Here is a 23,274-nt window from a genome sequence, read left to right as displayed (position 1 = left end):
AAAATGCAATCATCCAACTTCAAAGGGCCCCAAGCAGGCCAGAAAGTGATTGCAAACTTAGCTTGCTTTGTGCCATATAAACCTCATATAATATATAGAGTATACATACACATATATATACTGCAGAACTAGTATATATACACATATATATACTAATACATGCACATATGTGTGTGTATATCAAATTGCATATCACTATCAGTCTATCAGATTATCAATTAACTTGGAAGAAGTATTAAGTCAACATTAACTTGGTCAATTGCATATCACTATCAGTCTATCAGATATGTGTGTGCGCTATATAAACCTCATATAATATATAGAGTATATATACACATATATATACTGCAGAACTAGTATATATACACATATATATACTAATATATGCACATATGTGTGTGTATATATCAAATTGCATATCACTATCAGTCTATCAGATTATCAATTAACTTGGAAGAAGTTTTAAGGCAGACCAGAGTAATTAATATTATCATTATATTATAATTGAATGACGAATGAAGAAGAGATAAGTTGGTGTGGTGCAGCAGAAAAGTTGAAGATAATGCAGCAAACAAGGCATTTTTGATTTGATGTAGGGAGATAGAGACATAAGGGTTTGTCTCCAACTCTCTCTCCCTCCCACCCACATGCCCCACATCTAATCATACCCTAATGTGTCTAATTATCTATTAACCCTTAATTAACCATGGCTTAAAAACAATAACCACTCTTAAAACCCAAATGAATTACGCAAGAAAAAAGGAGCTTAATGTGAATTGCAATTTCTAAAGAAAAATTGAATCTTTGCTTTCACTCACTCACTCTACCCCTAACCCTATAATAGAAGATAGAGTGTGCTACTTTTGGGGAGCAAATATGGAGTCGCCCTATTCCCCACCTCCAAATTAAATATCAATGGGATCCAAAAGATGAATTTTCCTTTCTCCCCCCCCCCCCCCCCCCCAAATATCTCACCTCCATTAAAACATCCCACCAAGAGAAATGTGATGAGGTGCAAAAAAGGAGAAAGGAAAAAGAAAGAAAGAAAGAAAAAAAAAAAGGGGAAAAAGGGTACTAAACAAATACTCAGAAAAATGGTTCCTTGTATTATTTATGAAACAATACCGGATACTAGATATTATATGCTCTCTCTCTCTCTCTCTCTCTCTCTCTCTCTCTACAAAGTCCAAAGAGTGGAAAGTATAAACCTTCTCATTCTCTAAACTTCAAAGCTCCTGTTTTTATATAGTAAGCCCTGGTACTGAGATGCTTCTGAAAAAAGTAGGTATAAAAAAAAAAGCTGGGAGTTTTTTTATGTTTGATAAACATTCAACTTTAGTTTTTTTTTTCACAGTTTTTGGTGAAAAAAAGCCAAAAACACAAAGCTACAAAACCTAGCTTTGAAAAATCGACTTTTTTTGCTTGCTCAGCTTCTGCGCAAACCGATTTCGCAAGAGGCGCTGAGACCTTTAACGAAATTTTCCAATACCCAAAATGGCCTTTAGCAATTAAATAAATTATACATTATACCTGTCGACTTCGTCGCCGACCCAGCCACGTCTCTCTTCCGTACTTTCTGACTCTGAGCTTCTTGGGATTTCTGGGACAGGAGCGGCAGGAGGTTCGTCGGATTTCTGGGTTTTGTTGAAATTTGGGACCTTTTCGTCGGATTTCTGGGCTTTGTCAAAATCTGGGTTGCACAAAGAATGCTAGATTTGCACCCTTCTGTTGACACCCAAAATCTCAACTAGAAAGCGTCAACGCCTTCGCCTCTAACGCAGACAGTAAGTCCTGAAATCGAAGTTCATCCATCTTCCGCGAATCGGTTGATGTGACCCAGCCTTCCTTTCCCCACGACCTAGCCTTCCTTAGGATCAGGCAAAGAGAGACAGAGAAAGAAAGGGGAGATAGGAAGTGAGCGTCGGAAGATAGAATATACAAATGTTCTGCAAAAATAAAATAAGGACAAGGTAAAGAAGAAACGATTCTTAGAAAAAATAATAGAATAAAAAAATTATAAATATCTTAATAAAAAAAAGGTGAAAGTACATTCTTCAAAGCTCACAACTGTTTATAAATAGTTTATATAAATCTTATAAATGTCATGACAAAAGAAAAGATAAAAAAATTATTATATAATATTCAACATCATATCTTTTTTAGTCATTTTACCAGTCGTAGTGGTTTTACATAAAAATTTATCGAACATTTTAACACTGTTTTTTTTTACTAAAAGCACTTTTACAAAAAAAGTTTAACAAACACTCTACTGCTTTATTTCACATCCGTTTATTCTCGCAGTATAACAGAAGCAGTTTTTTTTTTCGGATTAGGATTCTCTCCCCTCCTCCTTCCATCCCCTTTCATCCCCTCCTCCTTCCATCCCCTCCTCTTACCTTCTCTATTTTGTCTTTTTCTTTCTATAAAAAAATTAATATAAAATATTAACATGACTTAACTGTGACAGTTCAAATATGAGAAAAAGAGAGAGGAGGAAAAAAAAAAAAAAACAGAATCCTACTACTTTTTTTAATTTTTTTAATTAAGCACAACACTATCAAACCATCTCCAAATATAGCAGCTCTTTTTTCTCACTCTCTATCACTTTTTCTGTGTTTGTGGAAAAAAAAATACTAATCCTTTTTGCTGGATGGTATTTAGATTATTTGATGGAGTGATTGTAGCACATAATCTTGATCTTTTAGATGATGGGTGTGGGGGAAATTCTTCATTAGGGCATGAAAGTCTTCAAAGGGCTTTGCTTTGAGGCCCTCCACACCTCCACCATTGTTGATCAGTGAGCTCTCTTCTCTCTAAGTATGGCTTTTAAATTTGTTGTTATCTTTTGGTTTTGATAAAAATTCTATCTGGGTTCTGAGCAAGGTGTGAATTTGGGGTGTTTTGCTTTCTGGGTTCGGTCTCTTCTTCTCTCATTGTGAACAATATGAACAATCTAGGTCCTTTTTCTCAGTTTACTTCAACCTATATCGTGAAACGGTGTCTGGGTCTGGGTTTTGCTCTCTCTCTCTCTCTCTCTCTCTCTCTCTCTCTCTCTCTCTCTCTCTGTGTATATATGTATATATATATTTTTATCTCTACATCTTTCTTCTGCTTGTGGCAAGCTACCCCACCGTTTCTCCCTTTTTTGCTTTAATTTTGCTTGTTATTTCTGCATAAGAAAGGGGTGTTTTCCTTCTCATGCGTATGCATTCATTAATTTTCTTATAGTTCCAATCTTTATCATGGGATTCATTTCCTCAGATGCATTTTGAAGAGTTTGTGAACCCTTGAGCTTTGAAACAGAGAGAGTAGCTGGTATTAAATGTTTAGCTGGCATTTTCATATATTGTGCTATCCTTAAGATGATTAAATGTAGGTAAAATTGACAATTTAGATAAAGGACAGCTTAAATGTGCACTCTGTGCCATTTTCCACTTGTTAATATTCAACATTTACTCATAGGATTTTGGTTCAGATTAGATTGATCTCATCGGTCTTTAAGAACTTGCATAGTTCTTTGGCATGCTGATTCTTTTCATTGTTCTAGCTATCTCAGAGTAGTCTCTTATATTTCCTTTCTTTTCTGTCTTTATTTCTTTCTCCCCTTCTTGTCTACTATTTTCTTTCCGGGGTTTTCTATTGACGAGCGGTTCATAATTCTTTTGTGATTGCTTCTTTTCTTTTGAATCTAGATCTTTTAAGTGTCATTGAAGGCTGAACAAGAAGAAGAATGAAGTTGTAGGTTATCTTTATGATTTGGTGCCTCTTATCACAAATATGAATCTCCTGAGAGATGCATTTATATGACGTAGGAGAGCTGGAAGATGGACAGGAACAGATTAGATTTAAGATTCCATCATCACTCTGGATTAACACAGTCTGAGGAATCTGCTCTAGACTTGGAAAGGAATTACTGCAGTCATCATCCTTATCTACCTTCATTTAGTCCATCGGCCCTCCAGCCTTTTGCATCTGGTGGTCACTCTGAGAGCAATGCTGCCTACTTCTCATGGCCTACATTTAGTCGATTAAGTGATGCAGTGGAAGATAGAGCCAACTATTTCGGAAATCTTCAGAAGGAAGATCTTCCTGAAACTTTGGGCCGGTTGCCATCAGGGAAGCAGGCTACTACCTTACTTGAGCTGATGACCATCAGGGCATTCCATAGCAAGATCTTGCGCCGGTTTAGTCTTGGCACAGCAATTGGGTTTCGGATTCAGAAGGGTGTCTTAACAGACATTCCAGCCATTCTTGTCTTTGTTGCCCGTAAAGCTCACAGGCAATGGATCAGCCATGTACAATGTCTACCTGCTTACCTTGAGGTGGAAATTTTATTGTCTTATATATTCTGTTTTTTAGATTTTATTTTGTCAATGACATTGTACTTTGTCGTTAGCTGCATAATATTTGTTTAATCATAGTCAAGTTGTTTTCTTTATTTCACAGTAATCATGATGCTGGTCAGAATGATAAGCTTGTCAGGATATTGATTTTTTTTTTTTTTTTAATGCTAATTGGTTGTTTTGATCTTTGACTAGGTTCTTGTTTTGTTTGGTTTCTGCATTTAAAAAATGGTGCAGGGGCCAGGAGGTGTATGGTGTGATGTGGATGTTGTCGAATTTGCCTACTATGGTTCCCCGGCTTCAACTCCTAAAGAACAGCTGTACACAGTGCTCGCAGATGGCTTGAGGGGAAGTGATCCATGCATTGGTTCTGGTTCCCAGGTATTTTCTTGAGAAAATTGCTGTTATCTAATTGTTTTCTGTGGTGGTTGGTAATTTGGTGTGTTGATCTGCAAGTTCAGATAGTGACTAAATAATATAGATACCAAGTACCTATTAGGTTCAGATTACGGTTACATATGTTAATGTTCACTAAATTTCTTAATTTTAATGTGATATAAGGAAAACTATTATAGTATAACTATAATGCATAAAACTGCCATTGGGAGGGCAACAATAGCCGTGCCCATAGGCTGGTTAGCCAAGGTGGAATTGACTAGAAGAGGGGGTTACGCTAGTTAGCTAGTTGATAAGGTAATAATCTTATGAGTGGCTTGTCTAAGAAGATCATTACCTATATCGGAACTGGAACGTTGCCTAGGTGTTATTGAGGTCTTTACAGCTCCATTAAAAGACTATCCAATGATGACATAATGAATGGGTGAGGTACTTTGCAATATTAAATAGAGTTATCTTTGCTTCACTTGGCTTGCTTGAGTTCAAGCGAATGGGTTTCCAGGGATGATGCCTGTCATGTAATTGGTTTGGTTCATATCCTTAAACACTTAAGAGTATGAGACTGGATCTTCTCATTTGGCCAGTAATTGGTATGCTGGATTTGATATCAAACAAAATCAGTACATAAGATTTGGATGGGTCTTATTTGGCCAGTGATTTGCTCATTACTCTTAAAAAAAAAAGGATTTATGGTTCGCTATATGCTTTCCAATTCAAGAAACTGAAACTTTTGGGAACAGTGGTAAAGTGATGAAACTTGTCAGAGTATTAGAGCGGGAGATCTTGAGTTCATATCCATTCCAGTATAACCTCTCTATGTTGAGTTTTATGTGTTGGTCTCACTAGTGCTAGGGAAAGGCCCAACATGAGGGAGCGTATTAGAATATTGGCCTGCATCTGAAGATTCCCAACTGTTTAAGCTTTAGGAATATCAGTGAATTTACAAAACTTATCATATACCCTAAATATTAAATTGTTGATCAGAGATCTGTCTGTACATTGTGTCTCAACTTTTTAAGTTTACATAATTGATTTTCTTCTTCTTTAGGTTGCTAGCCAGGAGACGTGTGGAACTCTGGGTGCTATTGTTAAAAGCCGAACAGGAAATCGACAGGTTGGTTTTCTCACAAATCGGCATGTGGCAGTTGATTTGGACTATCCAAACCAGAAAATGTTTCATCCTTTGCCACCAAGCCTTGGACCTGGGGTGTATCTTGGCGCTGTGGAGAGGGCAACATCTTTTATCACAGATGAACTTTGGTATGGCATATTTGCTGGAACAAACCCAGGTAACGGAGTTTCAAATTTTGGCCATTAGAAAAGCTTGTGTGCATCTGCCGTTGCAAATAGTCAGTAGCTATTGTTTATGAGGTTGAAAGTGTTTCTTGAAAATAGGGGAAAATTAGATAAAGACAGTAGAGCCTATCATCACTTAGTTGAAGAAACCAGGTTATGTACCTTGTGCCTTGTCCTCGCAAAATAACCCAATATGTTTACATCTTAATTATTTATTTTGTGTCTACATTGTCTAAGACATAATAGCTTTCAATTGATCTGTATTGGGAAGGCACATCTTGGTATGAAAGGTTTAAGGCACAAACATACAGTCGGTCTTGTTATAAGGTTGAGTTTGATCTTCCACATATTATTTGAGCAGCACTCTGGACAAGATAATTTGTAGTTTCTCATTTTCTGCAACTTCACACTTGCTCTATTGGGTTTCTCATCAAGTTCTGACCCCGACATGTGCCTATTATGATTTGGTGCCCCTGCAGAAACATTTGTGCGAGCTGATGGTGCCTTCATTCCTTTTGCCCAAGATTTCAACATGAACAATGTAATTACAACTGTAAGAGGCATAGGTGAGATTGGTGATGTCAACACCATAGACTTGCAGTCTCCAATCAACAGTCTTATTGGAAGGCAAGTAATCAAAGTTGGGAGAAGTTCAGGCTTGACAACTGGGACCATCATGGCGTATGCCCTAGAATACAATGATGAAAAAGGGATATGTTTCTTTACTGATTTTCTTGTTGTTGGAGAGAATCAGCAGAGTTTTGATCTTGAAGGCGATAGTGGAAGCCTCATTCTATTGACTGGTCAGAATGGGGAGAAGCCACGACCGGTTGGGATCATTTGGGGTGGGACAGCTAACCGTGGTCGCTTGAAACTAAAAATTGGCCAACCGCCTGAAAATTGGACCAGTGGAGTTGATCTTGGGCGTCTTCTTCAGCTCCTTGATCTTGATCTGATAACGACCAATGAAGGCTTTCAAGGTTTGTGTTTCTAAACCATCCCATTGTTTTTTTTTTTTTTTTTTTTCTTCCATTTTTCCCTCTTTTTTGGTTCTGCTGATTTAATTGAACAGTGTGCATACTCTTAAAAAACAAGTAGAGTTTTATGTTTTTACTGACCTTGGCTTTGTTCAGCACATTTTCCTGACTCCTGTCTGCTTTATGTTAACATAGCTGCTATCCAAGAGCAACGAAATGCTTCAGCTGTGGGGATTGGTTCCACAGTTGGGGAGTCATCCCCAGCTGTCCGGGGCCCTTCTAAAGATAAGCTAGAAGATGACTTTGGACCTTTGGGTTTCAATCTTCAGAAAATTCCAATTGAAGGTGAGTCCTGTCAGGGACTGATTCGACCATTCATGCACGGTGACTTTCGCATAGAAAATGGTGTTGAAACTGCTCCTAATGTAGAACACCAATTCATTCCCAGTGCCACCAACAGATCTCCAATAAATCAAAGCAATCAAGAGGAACATCCGGTATCAAAAAACCTTTTGGCATTGCAGAGTAGCTCGGATGAAGAGATTTCTGTTTCGTTGCAGTTAGGTGAACCTGAATCGAAGAGAAGAAAAAACTGCAACTCTCTCTTTAGCAGTCAAGGAACCAATTGAAGTAGGAATGGTAAATTGTCACTCTTTTGTTGGAGTACCTGTCGTACGAGGGGTTGCTTCAAAGGCAGGACTTAAAATTCTCGGTTCACTTTATGCCAGATTGCAGCTGCAGTGAACTTCATTCATCAGTTCACTTTACATTAGGTCATATATGTGGAGCATACAATGTTTTTATATAGATGTTTAGGCGTTTACCTGTACTCGTTTTTACTTTTGATTTGTACCGCTGTAGTGAATATCCTTGTAGAATTAGCACCCTGAAGTGGGAGTATAAGCAGCTGTTGTAATCCGACGTAATGTAAAATGTTACATACGGGTAGCGAGGTTAGTTGTTCAGAGCCTAATTGATGGAAGGTCGCTTTTTGAGGGGTAGAAAGAGGTGGGAGCATGGTGGAGTACACCATTTGTTTGTATCTCGTTAAGTCTAGTAGACTAGTAGTAGTCATAATTGAACTCACATTGTGGCTATATTTGTAGAATTGATATCTTCTCTGGATCACTCTGTCCGAAGCATTTGGACAGAGATTCAGACCACATAATTTCAATCCTACGGCCTCGATTAGTTCATCCTACCGGCTCACTCACAAATCAGGGATCCAAATCTCTTTCTATTCAACGGCTCAGATCTTCGAGTCCTTAAACTCCAAGCATAGAGATCCAGAAAGGTCTTGATTCATTTGTAAATGCGGCTTCAATTGATACATTGTCTTATTTGTTTGGCAATGGCATGTCCTTTTCAATCAAGCTTCTCTTAAATGGATTTGGATCCACTCCTGAGCTTAGGAGGCTGATCCTCTTGAGCAAAGCATACAGACTGTTGAATTTTGATCCACTAACTACAATTATTATAACTTTTAAAGGGTCCTCCTGTTTGTAGTCGTTGGATCAAAATCTAACGGTTTGTGTGTTTTGCTCAGGAGGCTCAGCCTCCTAAGCTCATGAGAGGATCCAAATCCTTCTTAAATACCATGGAAACTCAAAATCCTTGGATGTTGAATCTTACACTGACATATGCTCTTACGTTATCTTTTTCAAATTTTCAAGCAAATTGTGGTGGATTGGAAGTAAAGTGATCCTTGTCAGTAGTGGAAGAAATTAGTTTATCATGCCAAATATGCAACAAATGTATAACATCTGCATTATTGCTTGTAAAAAGCAGATGGGATTTTTCAACGATAGTAGAAATGTTTTCCTAGTCATCAAGTGATCAAAGAATATATGATCACTTACTTTTTAGATTTGATATCAAGGGTGGAAGATGAGTAAGTGTGCTTTTTAGCGTTTTAATTTCTATTTTTGATCGAATTTAAGGGCAAGATGACCACTATGTAACAAAAAAAATGGACTTTGAAGGACACATGCATGATATTAGTTTTCAATTGTTTGATTGCTTGCACTTTTTTTTTCTTTTTTTTTAATTAAAAAAAAAAGGAAAGAGTTATAGAGACATTTCAATCTTCCATGATCTATATTTCAATTCGATTAATCACATTAACACCCTGAGGTTTAAAAATTACATTAGCACTTACTAAAGTTTTAATTCAATTTCACATTACCCCTTTTAGACAAATTTAATGAATATTATAGTTATACAAGTTTTTTATTTATTAAATAATTGACCATAAAGTAAATTTGTCCTTAAAGGGATAATGTGAAATTGAATTAAAACCTTATGGGATGTTAGTGTACTTTCTCAAACTCGAAGGAGTTTTGTGAATATACGAAAAACCTCATGAGGTGTTTAGTGTAATTAACCCATGAAACTCCATCTATGCATCCCCATTCAATATGTGCGCTAGTCACTTATTTTGTCGAGACGACTTCATCAACTACTTCTACATTTGCATAAAAATCTGATGCATTTACAGTTGAGTATTTTTATTTGTTAGAAAAAAACTGAGATAAGAGAGAATGGGAAGAAAAGGAGGAGAAGAATTAGGGGTTGCCACTGCCTCCAAAGCGGACGGCTAGGGATATGTTTGTTGTTGTGTTTGTATCGAGAAAGACTTGAGTTCGTTAACTCGTGTCGTTTCCTCTTCCAACTTGATTTACCATTTTTTTTTATTTAAAAAAAAAAAAAAAAAGCAGAAAGAGCTTGTGTCTCTCTCTCTCTCTGTGAAAACTGGAAGCCCTAATTCATAAAAAATCCTGGATCAAATCAAATATTTAGGTTGGATGGAGGTATGTGTGATTATGTCGTGTTTTTTATGCTTGAATATTCATCTTGTTTCAATTAAAAAAAAAAAAAAAAAAGAATATTGATCTTGCACCAGAAAGAAGACAAAAGGAGGAAGAGATGGACTACATTTTCAGAAAACATGTGACTTTGGTGAGTTCTTCAACTTCTATAGGCATTTTCATTTGTATTTCACAGCCTTCTGAAATGCATGCAAGGGCAGCTAAAATATCAATATTTCTAATTAACCACTACAAATCCAAATGCTCACCAAAGAACTTGTGTAACCCTAGAAATGAAAATACGTGAATACTAGAACCGAAAGGAGTTGAAGATCTTCATTGGGGTTTTCAACCTAGCGCTTTCATTGAAGAAAGCAAGAAGAAGAAGAAGAATAAAAAAAAAAAAGTTGACATGGATGGGGTGGCAAGGTTTTGCTATTTCCTGGAACACAGTGTAGCAGGGTTTTACTGTTTTCAGAAGCCAACTGCAGTTCATTTCTTGATGCATGGTCCAAGGAAAAGAACTCCAAAAATGGGAAAGAGAGAGAAGAAATGGCAGTGGAAATTCGGCAAAAAAACATGTTACATATACAGAAGGATTAATGAGTCGTTGGAGCCTCTCCATTATTACCGTGCAGTTTAGGGGAAGCTAGCTTAATTGTTTAAAATTGTTTGATCTCTTTCACTAATAAATGGAGCCCCAATAAGAAGCAGAATTATGAGTCCCCATATGCAGGTGCTTTGAAGTATTCATTGAGAGAGAGAGAGAGAGAGAGAGAGAGAGAGAGAGAGAGAGGTCACAAGTGTTGGTTAAGGTACATTTTGCACTGCAAACTGGGCACGATGCCAAGAACTCGCCGGCTCACTCTGTACATTTCAGTGGCCAGAAGGCGGCTGGGAGAACCCTTCCCTCCCTTACCACATCCGAGTTGATTGCAAGAAATGTAACAGAGAGATTTTGGAAGTTGGTCATCTTCCATTGTATTTATGTGCAGGTATGATGAAGATGCCCAATATCATAGAGCCTTAACTGTAAGTTCTTGCTAGCTAGTTTAGTCCTTGAGTTTTATTTGTCTCTCACATATCTCTGCTTTTGCTAAGCAAAATGCATAAGAAGGGGAGGGAAACCAATCACTGATGAAGGAGAAGAAATGGTAGTGGTGGAGATGGAGATTGTTGGCCCTTTTCATGTGCTGTGCACAAGAAGATCAAGCCGTTCTACTTTTGGTGGATGTGCAGAAAGGTAGAATTCATAATAAGAAACCTTATAAGTTCTTTCTTTGTTAGTTTCTTTTCTTAGTAAATGTGCCAATATAGGGAATTACAGTAGTAATCTTCATTTCATATACGTGTCTACAATTTGTTTGAATTCCTCACTCCGTAAATTAGAGTAGTAGTATAAAATATCAATTTGTAATCCTTGCCTATATATATGTCACAGGATGATGGCAGTGGAGAACTTGTGGGGCCTTTTTGTGTGGGAAAAAGTGGAGACTGTGCATTTAGGGTTTTAGGCGACAAATCGGATGATGAAGGTGAAATTTTGGAAATCAAAGGGATCAAAGGATGGTTCCAGGTAACGCGCCATGGGAAGAAGAGGTGAAGGGACTCTGGATCAAGGAGGCTTCCAGGACTTCCTAGGCTTCCGATTCTGATCCAAGTTCGGAGGATTCAGATGATTAATTCAGGTGCATTGATACATGCTTTAGGAAGGCTGTAAATATATATATAGTCAGGATCTTGTGACCTACGCTTTTTTTACACTTACATTGTAGGACTCACTTTGTAATGTATTACAACGATCTGAATCATCTATATTTTAGTACATTATTCATAGATCATCGTTGTAAAAAATTCGACAAATCCAAAATCACCAAAACATTCATTTGTAGTGAAAAATTTGACATATATGATTCTGCAAAGAAACACTAAATTTAATCCAACGATCATATCATCAAATGAGCCACTGAGTTTCTGTAGCAGACCACAATCTTTGATTTTTATATGCCAAGGGATGTAACCCTGCACCAAACTTGAGAGAGAGAGAGAGAGAGAGAGAGAGAGAGAGAGAGAGAGAGAGAGAGAGAGAGAGAGAGAGAGAAGCCAATGAAGTGTTTTGCCACTTTGCAAAGCTAATACATGTAACTACAAATGGAAAGAAAGGCCTTTGGTAGAGAGGACTTCACAGGACTTCTATTGAAGTAACAAATTAAGCTTTTACTGACTATCAGATTAATGAACAAAAGTTTTTCCCAATCTTGAGAAGATAGTCCAGTGAAAGACAGACAGATTAGGGACTTGACGGGGACATAATGATGATTACTTTCCACTTAATCATTTTGGGCAAGGATGCATGTTCAGTCGTTTCAAAAAAACAAACAGCATGCATTTCTTTAGAGATGGTACTTAAATTATGATTGAATTATGAAGATACGATGCACAATAATCAACAACTGCTGCTTTCAATACCTTAGGACTTCAGATGATAGCTAGAACTCTTCTAAGTGGTGCACTACAAGCTCATTGTGGTGAAATAGAGGTACAGTACTGATCACTGTCTCAGGCTAAAAAAACAAGTACCGACTTTTTTTCGCTAACTTAAAAACAAAATAAACAAATTTAAAAAAATAGAATCATTAGCAAGCTACTATTCTTCGTTGATAGATAAACTGTAATTATATATACATATATACACACACACACACACACATACTCTACATGCAAAAACTTATTCAAAACACTAAATGAACAACAAAACATATAAGAAATTTGTATCTCAGTTGACTAAGACAATATAATTCACCTTGCACCAAAGATCTTGAGTTCATTTTCCCTAGCTTATATAAATGCTGCGTAAAAAGTTCCGGCTAGGATAATTGGGAAAGATCAAACAAATTTGAAGCGCTTACAAAATCAACCGATGGATTTTTGTAATTGTATATCTGGCTTATGGGATTAGGTACTTCTATATAATATCTACATTACAAACACAAAATCTAACAGATGAATGCCAAAATTTGAATACAAGATAACATTTTAATTCCAATATCAGACTAGTTAGTAATCCATTTGAAATAAGATGAATCATACTAGTGCTCTAATTAAATTACCAAAAGCATGCATCTTTTATATATTAGCTTTCTTGAAGAACACCTAACTCTATGATCTGATCTGATGACAGTACACTAAGATTATCGCCCCACCTAAAAAACAAGTTCAATATACACTCTTAAAATTCCTTGTTTAATTTATGTCTTAAAATATGAAATTTGTTCTGCATAGCTAATTCTACGATATATACTGGCACCATCCAAGACACAGAGAAAGAAGCAGTAATAAATACCTCAAACAAAGCTGTCCTTGGGATGAGAGTAATCCTTCACCACAAGAGACCTTGTGTTCTGAGCTCAGAAACATTTTCTATTGTTGATGAATGAGTGATTGAAGCTGCCAGATGACCTGGTTGAATATCCTATATATATGTGTGTGTTTGTGTGTTATATCTAACTAATTGAAAATATAAATACAAGATTTTAAAAACAGGCTTCTGATCAATCTGTATAATTTTTTTATTGAAAAAGAAAAAGAAAAAATTGTAATTAGCAGGATGCCAATTACTCTCTTGGTTAATTGACTAAAAATTAAAAACCCTTTTATCCAAAAGCATGAAATAATCAAGATCTGTATATAATAAAAAATGGTGGTGCAAGATCTAAGGTATATACATGCGGAACACCATTGATATATATATACATATATGTGATAGCTATAGTTATGTATACCAGATCATGCTGGCAGCTTCAAGCTCTCAAACCAACAAACCAGACAAGGGAAGAAAGATAAACCAAGAAGCTGCATAAAGGTTTGGCCTTCGTTGAACTTTTTAAGGAAACAGCTGAAGCTTTTCAGAATTTCACTCTCAGCTTAGGCTACATATAGAGAGGCGTGCATATTTTAGGTAAGAGAAAGAGGGAGGAGCCTCGTGACAATCCTCCTAGCTCTCTCTCTAGATTATTCTATCTAACTAGCTAGCTTCCCTCATCTCTATATAAATGATAGCTTTTATGCACCTCTAGCTATCCCTCTCTCTATCCCTCATCCTCTATAGCAACTTAAATGGCATTGCACAAGTAAAGCTTCACTATGACATTTCGTGCCAATAATACAATGACATGTAAAGATAAAAATTTACACATAATACGTCACATAATATGTTATCATTGATATAAGAGGTCATGTTAATAACTTACCTGTGTCATTTAAGTCTCACTTCCTCTGTATACTCTAGCATTAAGATATTGAGTTTTTATTTTTTGAGTTTCTTTGTCCTCCTTACAGCTATAGACCTGAACCCTCTCTCTCCATTATTAGTTTATAGCACATTATAAATGAATATATTTAAAGACTAAAAAAGGGACCACGATGTTCTGTTCACAAGTGTAATATTAAAACCCTATCTTCTTATATTTTTCTTGTTTTCCCAGATTATTTTTCAAGCTCAGAGAAAATTGATTCATTGTGTAGTCAAAACTCTTGACTTATGGGGCAATATATATTCTGCTGGTTAAAGGATTAACCTATCAAATTTGTTCAAATTATAAAAGAAAGAAAATATTTCTGATCAAATTATTCACGATGATTATAGAGTCTTCAAAAGGAAAGATTATAGAGTCTTCAAAAGGAAAGAAAATATTTCTGATCAAATTATTCATGATGATTATACAGTCTTTATCAATATATATAGAATGCAGCTGCAGGGAGCCAGCGATAGATGTTATACTTTCAGATTAATATTTGAGCCAAAAGAGAAGTTTGAAAAGTTAAGCGTGCTTTTCTCTTGGTCTGAAAAGTTGACGAGCAAGCATGCTCGCTTTGTTAAATTAGGCGTGTCTTTTACTCAAAGCTTGGTGTAGGCTTTCTCCATCCATAACTAGTAGGATGGTGACAATTAATAGACCTTACTCATCTCAATACATTTCTATAATCACTACCAAGTTTGTGGCATGTATAAGAAACCCTTTAAGGGCCATTTGGATGGGGATAACAAATTTAAGGATTCAGATAAATGTTTTATGGTTAAATTTTCTGTTTGGAATATTACAATTCACAAATCGAAAATTAGAGTAAGAAGAAAGGGCAGACAAGACATAAATCAATTTCGAATGAGGAATGCTAGCAAACCTTCTCATTTGAATTTTCTCTGCTCTCCATCATATTTTTCAATGTCGCATGACGATCTAAACCGTCTATTTTCTAGGTCCTTAAAGATCAACTTTACAAAAAAAACAACCAAATATGACATTTTCAGCTGTCTAACAAATATAAGAACCATGCTATTCTTTTAAATATTGATTTTTTTACATCATTAATCAAACATTTGAACGATTTCTGATTTAATTGAATTTTTGTAGAGATGATTATTTTTAAGGATGAACTACAAAGAAGACGATTTTGGTCATGCAAGATGAGAAGAATAATAGAGAAGGCAAAACGAGAAGGTTTGACTGAGAAATTAGCTCATTTCAAATAAGTTATTGTATGCATATAGATATTTCAAATTCATGTTACATCTACATGCTTTCCAGTTTTTGTAAATAGCAAATTTAGCATTGTTATGAAATCCCAATCCTTTCTTTCAAGTCCTCCTTCAATTGATCCTCACAATAACCAAGACTTAGTTAATGGGGTTAATTACTGATCTTCATCATCAGTTTTAGCAGCTAGTAAGAGGAAATATGTGACCATGCATGTGCTTATAGCGGTCGCTTGGTCCCTACAACAATGCAATTTCAATATCTGTTGTTCAATATTTATTTATACGAAGGGCAAGAATTGGCCCCTGGTTGGTGGAATCAGTTGATCGATCGAGTGTCCTCCTTTTGTCTTTAGCTTTGGGTGGTTCCTCTGTCTTTGGTTGACAACTACAATGACATGCAGAGAGACAAGTCCTAATGGGAAGGAAGGACCACAGCTTTTTAATATAGTGTTTATTATGAATAGGGTCACTTTCTTTTCTTTTTCTTTTTTTATAAATTTAGGCTCCAAGAGTTGGTATTACTGCTTTGGAGTTGGATTCTCTCCTTTTACTTTTCTCCTTCCCTCCCTCCTCTCTCTTTCCTCACCCTCCTCGTCTCGCAATTTTCTCTTCTTCTTTTTCTCTCTATAAAAAAAGGTAAAACAAGATGATGATGTGGCTTAATCTTAAGCATTCAATTAGAAGGGAAGGAAAGAAAGGAAAAATGGGACGCGGGAGAATCCAGATCCGCCGCTTCATTTCATTAAGCTTCAGGCCCCAAAAAAAAAAAAAAAAAAAAATCAATAAGGTAGATATCAGTGGTGGTTGTAAAATATAAAAAGCAATATATTCCAAACTTAGGGTTTTATTTGCAACTTCTGTTGCCATTTTCATGACGGAGCAGTTGTTGCATGCAGATGCAGATGCAGATGGGTTTTGTTGGTTCCCTTTTTTCTATATTATTATTAGTTTCTCTCTTATTTATTAATTAAGAGTGGTGTAGAATCATTTTCTAGATTACATTATCTCGTCTATGTACTTGAAGGTGAAAATGCTTCACAAATTGGTATATATAAAGATTCAAGCCCTTGTTTGTAACATCCCACATCGTTCATGGGAGTGATCCTTAAATGTATATTCCTATCTTTACCTAGCACGAGGCCTTTTGGGAGCTCACTGGCTTCGGGTTCCGTAGGAACTCCGAAGTTAAGCGAGAAGGAGGCTAGAGCAATCCCATGATGGGTGACCCACTGAGAAGTTGCTCGTGAGTTCCCAAAAACAAAACCGTGAGGGAATGGTAAGCCCAAAGCGGACAATATCGTGCTACGGTGGTGGAGCGGGCCAGGGAAGTGATCCGCCCGGAGCCGGGATTTGACAATTTGGTATCAGAGCCTAACCCTGGTCGCGTATGTGCCGACGAGGACGTCGAGCCCCTGAGGGGGGGTGGATTGTGACATCCCACATCGCCTAGGGGTGTGATCCTTATATGTATATTCTCATCCTTACCTAGCACGAGGCCTTTTGGGAGCTCACTGGCTTCGGGTTCCGTAGGAACTCCGAAGTTAATCGAGAAAGAGGCTTGAGCAATCCCATGATGGGTGACCTACTGGGAAGTTGCTCGTGAGTTTCCAAAAACAAAACCGTGAGGGAATGGTAAGCCCAAAGCGGACAATATCATGCTACGGTAGTGGAGCGAGCCCGGGAAGTGATCCGCCCTGGGCCGGGATGTGACATATGGTATCAGAGCCTAACCCTGGTCGCGTGTGTGCCGACGAGGACGTCGGGCCCCTAAAGATGGTGGATTGGGACATCCCACATCACCCAGGGGAGTGATCTTTATATGTATATTCTCATCCATACCTAGCACGAGGCTTTTTGGGAGCTCACTGGCTTCGGGTTCCGTAGGAACTCCGAAGTTAAGCGAGAAGGGGGCTAGAGCAATCCCATGATGGGTGACCCACTGGGAAGTTGCTCGTGAGTTCCCAAAAACAAAACCGTGAGGGAATGGTAAGCCCAAAGCGGACAATATCGTGCTACGGTGGTGGAGCGGGCCTAGGAAGTGATCCGCTCCAGGCCGGGATGTGACAATTTGGTATCAGAGCCTAACCCTGGCCGTGGTATGCCGACGAGGACGTCGGACCCCTAAGGGGGGTGGATTGTAACATCCCACATCGCCCATGGGAGTGATCCTTAAATGTATATTTCCATCTTTACCTAGCACGAGGCCTTTTGGGAGCTCACTGGCTTCGGGTTCCGTAGGAACTCCGAAGTTAAGCGAGAAGGAGCTAGAGCAATCCCATGATGGGTGACCCACTGGGAAGTTGCTCGTGAGTTCCCAAAAACAAAACCGTAAGGGAATGGTAAGCCCAAAGCCGACAATATCGTGCTACGGTGGTGGAGCGGGCCCAGGAAGTGATCCGCCCGGAGCCGGGATTTGACAATTTGGTATCAGAGCCTAACCCTGGTCGTGTATGTGCCGACGAGGACGTCGGGCCCCTGAGGGGGGTAGATTGTGACATCCCACATCGCCTAGGGGTGTGATCCTTATATGTATATTCCCATCCTTACCTAGCACGAGGCCTTTTGGGAGCTCACTGACTTCGGGTTCCGTAGGAACTCCGAAGTTAAGCGAGAAAGGGGCTTGAGCAATCCCATGATGAGTGACCTACTGGGAAGTTGCTCATGAGTTTCCAAAAACAAAACCGTGAGGGAATGGTAAGCCCAAAGCGGACAATATCATGCTACGGTAGTGGAACGGGCCCGGGAAGTGATCCGCCCTGGGTCGGGATGTGACATATGATATCAGAGCCTAACCCTGGTCGCGTGTGTGCCGACGAGGACGTCGGGCCCCTAAGGGGGGTGGATTGGGACTTCCCACATCACCCAGGGGAGTGATCTTTATATGTATATTCTCATCCCTACCTAGCACGAGGCCTTTTGGGAGCTCACTGGCTTCGGGTTCCGTAGGAACTCCGAAGTTAAGCGAGAAGGGGGCTAGAGCAATCCCATGATGGGTGACCCACTGGGAAGTTGCTCGTGAGTTCCCAAAAACAAAACCGTGAGGGAATGGTAAGCCCAAAGCGGACAATATCGTGCTACGGTGGTGGAGCGGGCCCGAGAAGTGATCCGCCCCGGGCCGGGATGTGACATTGTTGCCATATAATTACGATCGTGCATGTTTTCCCATTGAAATTTGCATTCTGTATGTACTCAACCATTTTATTAACTGAAAATTTGATATTACCTCTTGAAACTATATTTTCCTCTATTAAAACCCATCTTCTTTTGTTTTCTTAAATAAAGCTCATTGACTAGCCTCCAACTAAACAAATTCTTTAATTAAGTTTGACTTTTCAAATTGTGTATTTTTCGAATGCCTAAACTACCCCTATTAATAATTGGATGAGGTTTTTGGATCAGTTACTTGTTATATCCATTTAATTAATTTTATATATTTTACAAAATAGTTCATGCCATTCATTGTATATTCAATGTATTAACTTTCAAATTGTTATAACGTGCCAATTGAAAAATAATAATACTAATTTCATAATTTTGTGCATTACATATATAAGTTAATTTACCTACCAACACAACAATAAACCTAAAACAGCTTCGGCTAATATTCCAATCCCTAATACACAAAACAAAAGCCATATGTTCTGCACAATTCTTACCTACAAAATAGTCTAATTTACCTATTACATCAAACCAGAATTTAAAGGGTCTAGTTTACTTTCAAAATGATCTAATTTACCTACATGATTTATGTGCATTAGATTAAAAGTTTATTTAATTGCCTACAAGCATAAAACCACAACATTCGAACATTATCTAATATTACTAATTTTTTTTTTTTGGAATAGGTAAATTAATTTAAATGTAGGTAAATTAGTATAATATTAATAAGTAGTTAAATTAGTATAATATTAATAAGTAGGTAAATTAATTTAAATGTAGGTAAATTAGTATAATATTTTATAAGTAGGTAAATTAATTTAAATGTAGGTAAATTAGTATAATATTTGTATGTAGGTAATTACATGATTCAAAATGTAGGTTATTAGTATAATATTTTATAAGTAGGTAAATTAATTTGTATGTAGGTAATTACATAATTCAAACAAAATTATTTTTTCCGTACAAGATTGTCTTTCTCTTTTAAATTTGGTAAATTAATTTATATATGTTGCTAATATTTATGATACAAGAAAGATAAAATATCCATATGGATTTAATTGCTCATCATAATTAGGATGAGTAATAACATTTATTGACCAAATTAGGATTCTATGGCATAAGTTGTAATTGTATTGTAATAGTTGGTCATATATTTGTCTACATGGTAGGCTATTTGAAATTTGGATTTTATTTGAATGTTTAAATTTAGATGGGTTTTTATTCGGAAAATAGGAGTTTTAAGGGTGTATATTCAAAGAACCCTTTTATTAATGTGTCCTCTTTTAATCTTTTCTGTAGAAAACTAGATAAACTTCAAAGTATATCCAAGACTTGAATCCAATGCGGAGCAAACCGTATGACTAAAACGGCACACATTATTAAAATTTAAGCATATAACCCAAAGCCAAGCAAAATAACTAAAATCTTAAGTTAATTAGAATTCATCGCATCTCGCCATAAAGAAGCTTTGGAACAATTGACCGATTTATGGACTATAACTTAGTCTCCAGCGATCCAAATACACATAAAAGCGAACAAATAGATTGTAAAATTTGGAGAAAACAAAAGATTACGAAATTGAAGTTGAAATTGTCATAAACGAGGAGTACTCTCATCTTATAATAATTGAATTTCATTTTTCGCAGTTGAAATGTGGATCATGATGAAATTTCCGTGCATGAGCCAAAATCAAGTGGCACTACATGTGAACAACAGGAGATGACATGCACACATCGAATATATATGACAGGTTGTGCCACCTATATTAGTTCTTTCGTTTGTATTCCTCTTTGACATTTCTGTTCATCTTATTCATTGGAAAAATGGATTATGTTGTCTTATCTACTGATCCTGATAGGACCATTTCTCATGATCATGCTTGGAATCTTTCTCCCTTAATTTTTTGTATTAAAAAGTAACAACAACTAAAAGAGGATTAGTGTGACTTGTTACCTGCATCACAGTGACCTCTATGACTTGAGTAGTTGCTATTAATTATATAACCAAGATTGTTTAGTGAGATGGAGAGCTTAAGTAACCCATATATGTAGGCAGCGCTGTAGAACTTAATTAAAGTTTCAAAGCTCTTGAGATTTACAGTCTTGTTCTCTTAGACCCTACAGTCCAAGGAAATGGAGGTCACTCACCGCCTAATCTTAGTTCAACGGTAAATGATCATTTAACTTTTGTTATTATACTTTTTTCTTCATTGTTGGATTAAAATTTAATGTGACTGCCCACTATTTCTTTGAACATTAAGTCTAGGAGAATGAGACTTTGAAGTATTTCATTTTTTTTCCTTGATCACCTTGGAACTTGGCAATGAGGTGGTGCAACTACTACTTAATTAATAATCTTCAGCCTAGCATATACTATTAGTTTCGGTAAAAATAATGTGCAGAGGACCATTCTATTAGACTAGCTAAGAGCTAGCTCAGCAGCAAATAAACTCATGTGAAGAGTACAATTAAGGATTATTATTCGTTAATACAACCATCACAGCAGTGAATATAAATCGAATCATCTTGTATCATAATAGTTTATGATCGACTTTTTATTTTTATTTTTAACCAATGATATTATCTATACTAAGGAGGAGGAGATGTGCTTAACCTCACAATAGGTTAGCAATAATGTAGTTCAAATTCGCATTTGACGAGAATTGAATTCAAGACCTCTCAATTACAAGTAAAAATAAATATCACTAGACCGTAATACTATGTAGCAATAATTTATGATTGATTTAAAATATTGTTACGATTGCATCTAAAAGCAATAATTAAATGTTAGATAACAATGCGTAATGATCTTTTTCTAACATTAAAAAAGAAATTTCATTAAACTGAGAGAGCTATTGTTTTAGATAGCCGGAGCTAGCTAGTTTGTTTACTTGCATAAGATCCAGTCGTTTGATCACACTTAAGTTTTATTTATTTATTTAATTTTGTTTGGTTAAATTAATCAGACATGGCAATTAGTTGGTGACGTTCCATGTGTTGGGGGGCACGTATAATGTGGTTACGTTTCCATGTTTGCTATGTTAAACATATCATCATTTTGGTAATGATGGTTTATATGAGTACCACCATGGCAAACATGTTTAGTCCAAACCAACGTATGAGGTAATTATTATTAAGTGCATTAATCAAAAGTGACATGGTTCGGAATAATTTGATTGCACTGTCATCTAGGATTCGTGTCAAAACCATATGTATGCTGCTGCAAACTTTTCAACTTAGTTTGGCACATCCCGTATTCTCATTCACTAGCCTTCATGCACGCGCGGATTCTTGTCAAAATCATATGTATGCTGCTGCAAACTCTTCAACTTAGTTAGGCACATCCCATATTCTCATTCACTAGCCTTCACGCGTGTGTAGAAGGTATTTTTTAATCATGTCGTGTTACGCGCAAATTATACGTTTTAAATGTATTTATATGCGTAAATTGACAAAAGGAAAGTCAAATATTTGAAGTAAATAAATAGTCTTAGATCATGCTAGAAGAAACCCCTCATAAACCAATTAAAGTAGCTGAATTCACATAATAAAATCGATCTCTATAGAATTTACATTAAGAATAGAGAAAATAATATTTAATAAACAATTGATTGAATCACATTATTGCTAGCTCATTGTGATGCTAAGCCCACCCCTTTCCCGTAGTGTAGATAATATCGTTTGTTAAAAATAAAAAATAAAAAAAATAATCATTTGATAACTAATTTAATCACATTATTATCCGCGTGCGAAAGACCTTTTTTATAATTGGCATTACACGTCTCTTAATATGTTTTGAACGTGTTTAAAAATATAGAAAATAATATTTAATAAACAACTGATTGAATCACATTATTGTTAACCTATTGTGAGGTTAAGCCCACCCCCTCTTCCTTAGTGTAGATAATATCATTTGTTAAAAAAAAAAAATCATTTGACAACTAATTTAATGTAATTTAATCACATTATTATCCGCGTGCAAAAAACTTTTTTTATAACCAGCGTTACACACTTCTTAAGATGTTTTGAACATGTTTAAAAAAAGAGAAAATAATATTGAATAAAAAACTGATTAAATCACATTATTGCTAACCCATTATGAGGCTAAACCCACCCCGTCTCCCTTAGTTAGATAATATCGTTTGTTAAGAAATAAAAAAAAACAATCATTTGATAACTAATTTAATTACATTATTATCCGTGTGCGAAAGACTTTTTTTATAACCGGCATTACATGCCTCTTAAGATGTTTTGAACGTGTTTAAAATAGAGAAAATAATATTTAATAAACAATTGATTGAATTATATTATTGCTAGCCCATTCTGAGGCTAACCCCATCCCTTCCCCTTAGTGTAGATAATATCGTTTGTTAAAAAAAAAAAAAATCATTTGACAACTAATTTAATCACATTATTATCCGCGTGCGAATGACTTTTTTTATAACTGACATTACATGCTTCTTAAGATGTTTTGAACGTGTTTAAAAATAGAGAAATTGAATCACATTATTGCTAGCGTCTGTGAGGTACTAATTAAAAACAAAAAACAAAAAAACAAAAAAAATTAATTATTAAAAAAAAACATTGTTAAAATGATGAAAATGCTCCTGCCTTATTTGATGCATTATTTTGGGATGTGAAGTTTTTTGTCTTGGAGGCATTTTTGTCCAAGTATTTTTGTTGAAGCTTGATGACACCAAAATCACTATTCACCTTTTTCTTTGACTTTATATATAGATTACACCAGATATATACCCAAAA

The 23,274-nt window shown here is 36.3% G+C and overlaps 1 protein-coding gene across 2 annotated transcripts; it reads left to right on the top strand.

Annotated features, from left to right (window-relative positions):
- The first annotated feature begins 2,606 nt into the window (after positions 1-2,606).
- On the top strand, positions 2,607-8,361 carry LOC137725638 (protein NARROW LEAF 1-like). 2 transcript variants are annotated; one of them, XM_068464393.1, is made up of 6 exons: positions 2,607-2,817; positions 3,813-4,322; positions 4,581-4,724; positions 5,788-6,028; positions 6,515-7,015; positions 7,208-8,361. In XM_068464393.1, the coding sequence occupies exons 2-6, from the start codon at positions 3,825-3,827 to the stop codon at positions 7,639-7,641; spliced, it is 1,818 nt and encodes a 605-aa protein (XP_068320494.1). In that variant the 5' UTR covers positions 2,607-2,817; positions 3,813-3,824; the 3' UTR covers positions 7,642-8,361. The 2 variants fall into 2 exon arrangements, with proteins under 2 accessions (XP_068320494.1, XP_068320493.1); XM_068464392.1 differs by having other exon boundaries at positions 2,607-2,797; positions 7,208-8,360.
- Positions 8,362-23,274: the final 14,913 nt, after the last annotated feature.

Source organism: Pyrus communis, chromosome 2, assembly GCF_963583255.1.
Source record: "Pyrus communis chromosome 2, drPyrComm1.1, whole genome shotgun sequence".
NCBI classification, from domain to species: domain Eukaryota; kingdom Viridiplantae; phylum Streptophyta; class Magnoliopsida; order Rosales; family Rosaceae; genus Pyrus; species Pyrus communis.
Note: the sequence above shows the minus strand (reverse complement) of the source record. Positions and strands in the feature narration are given on the sequence as shown.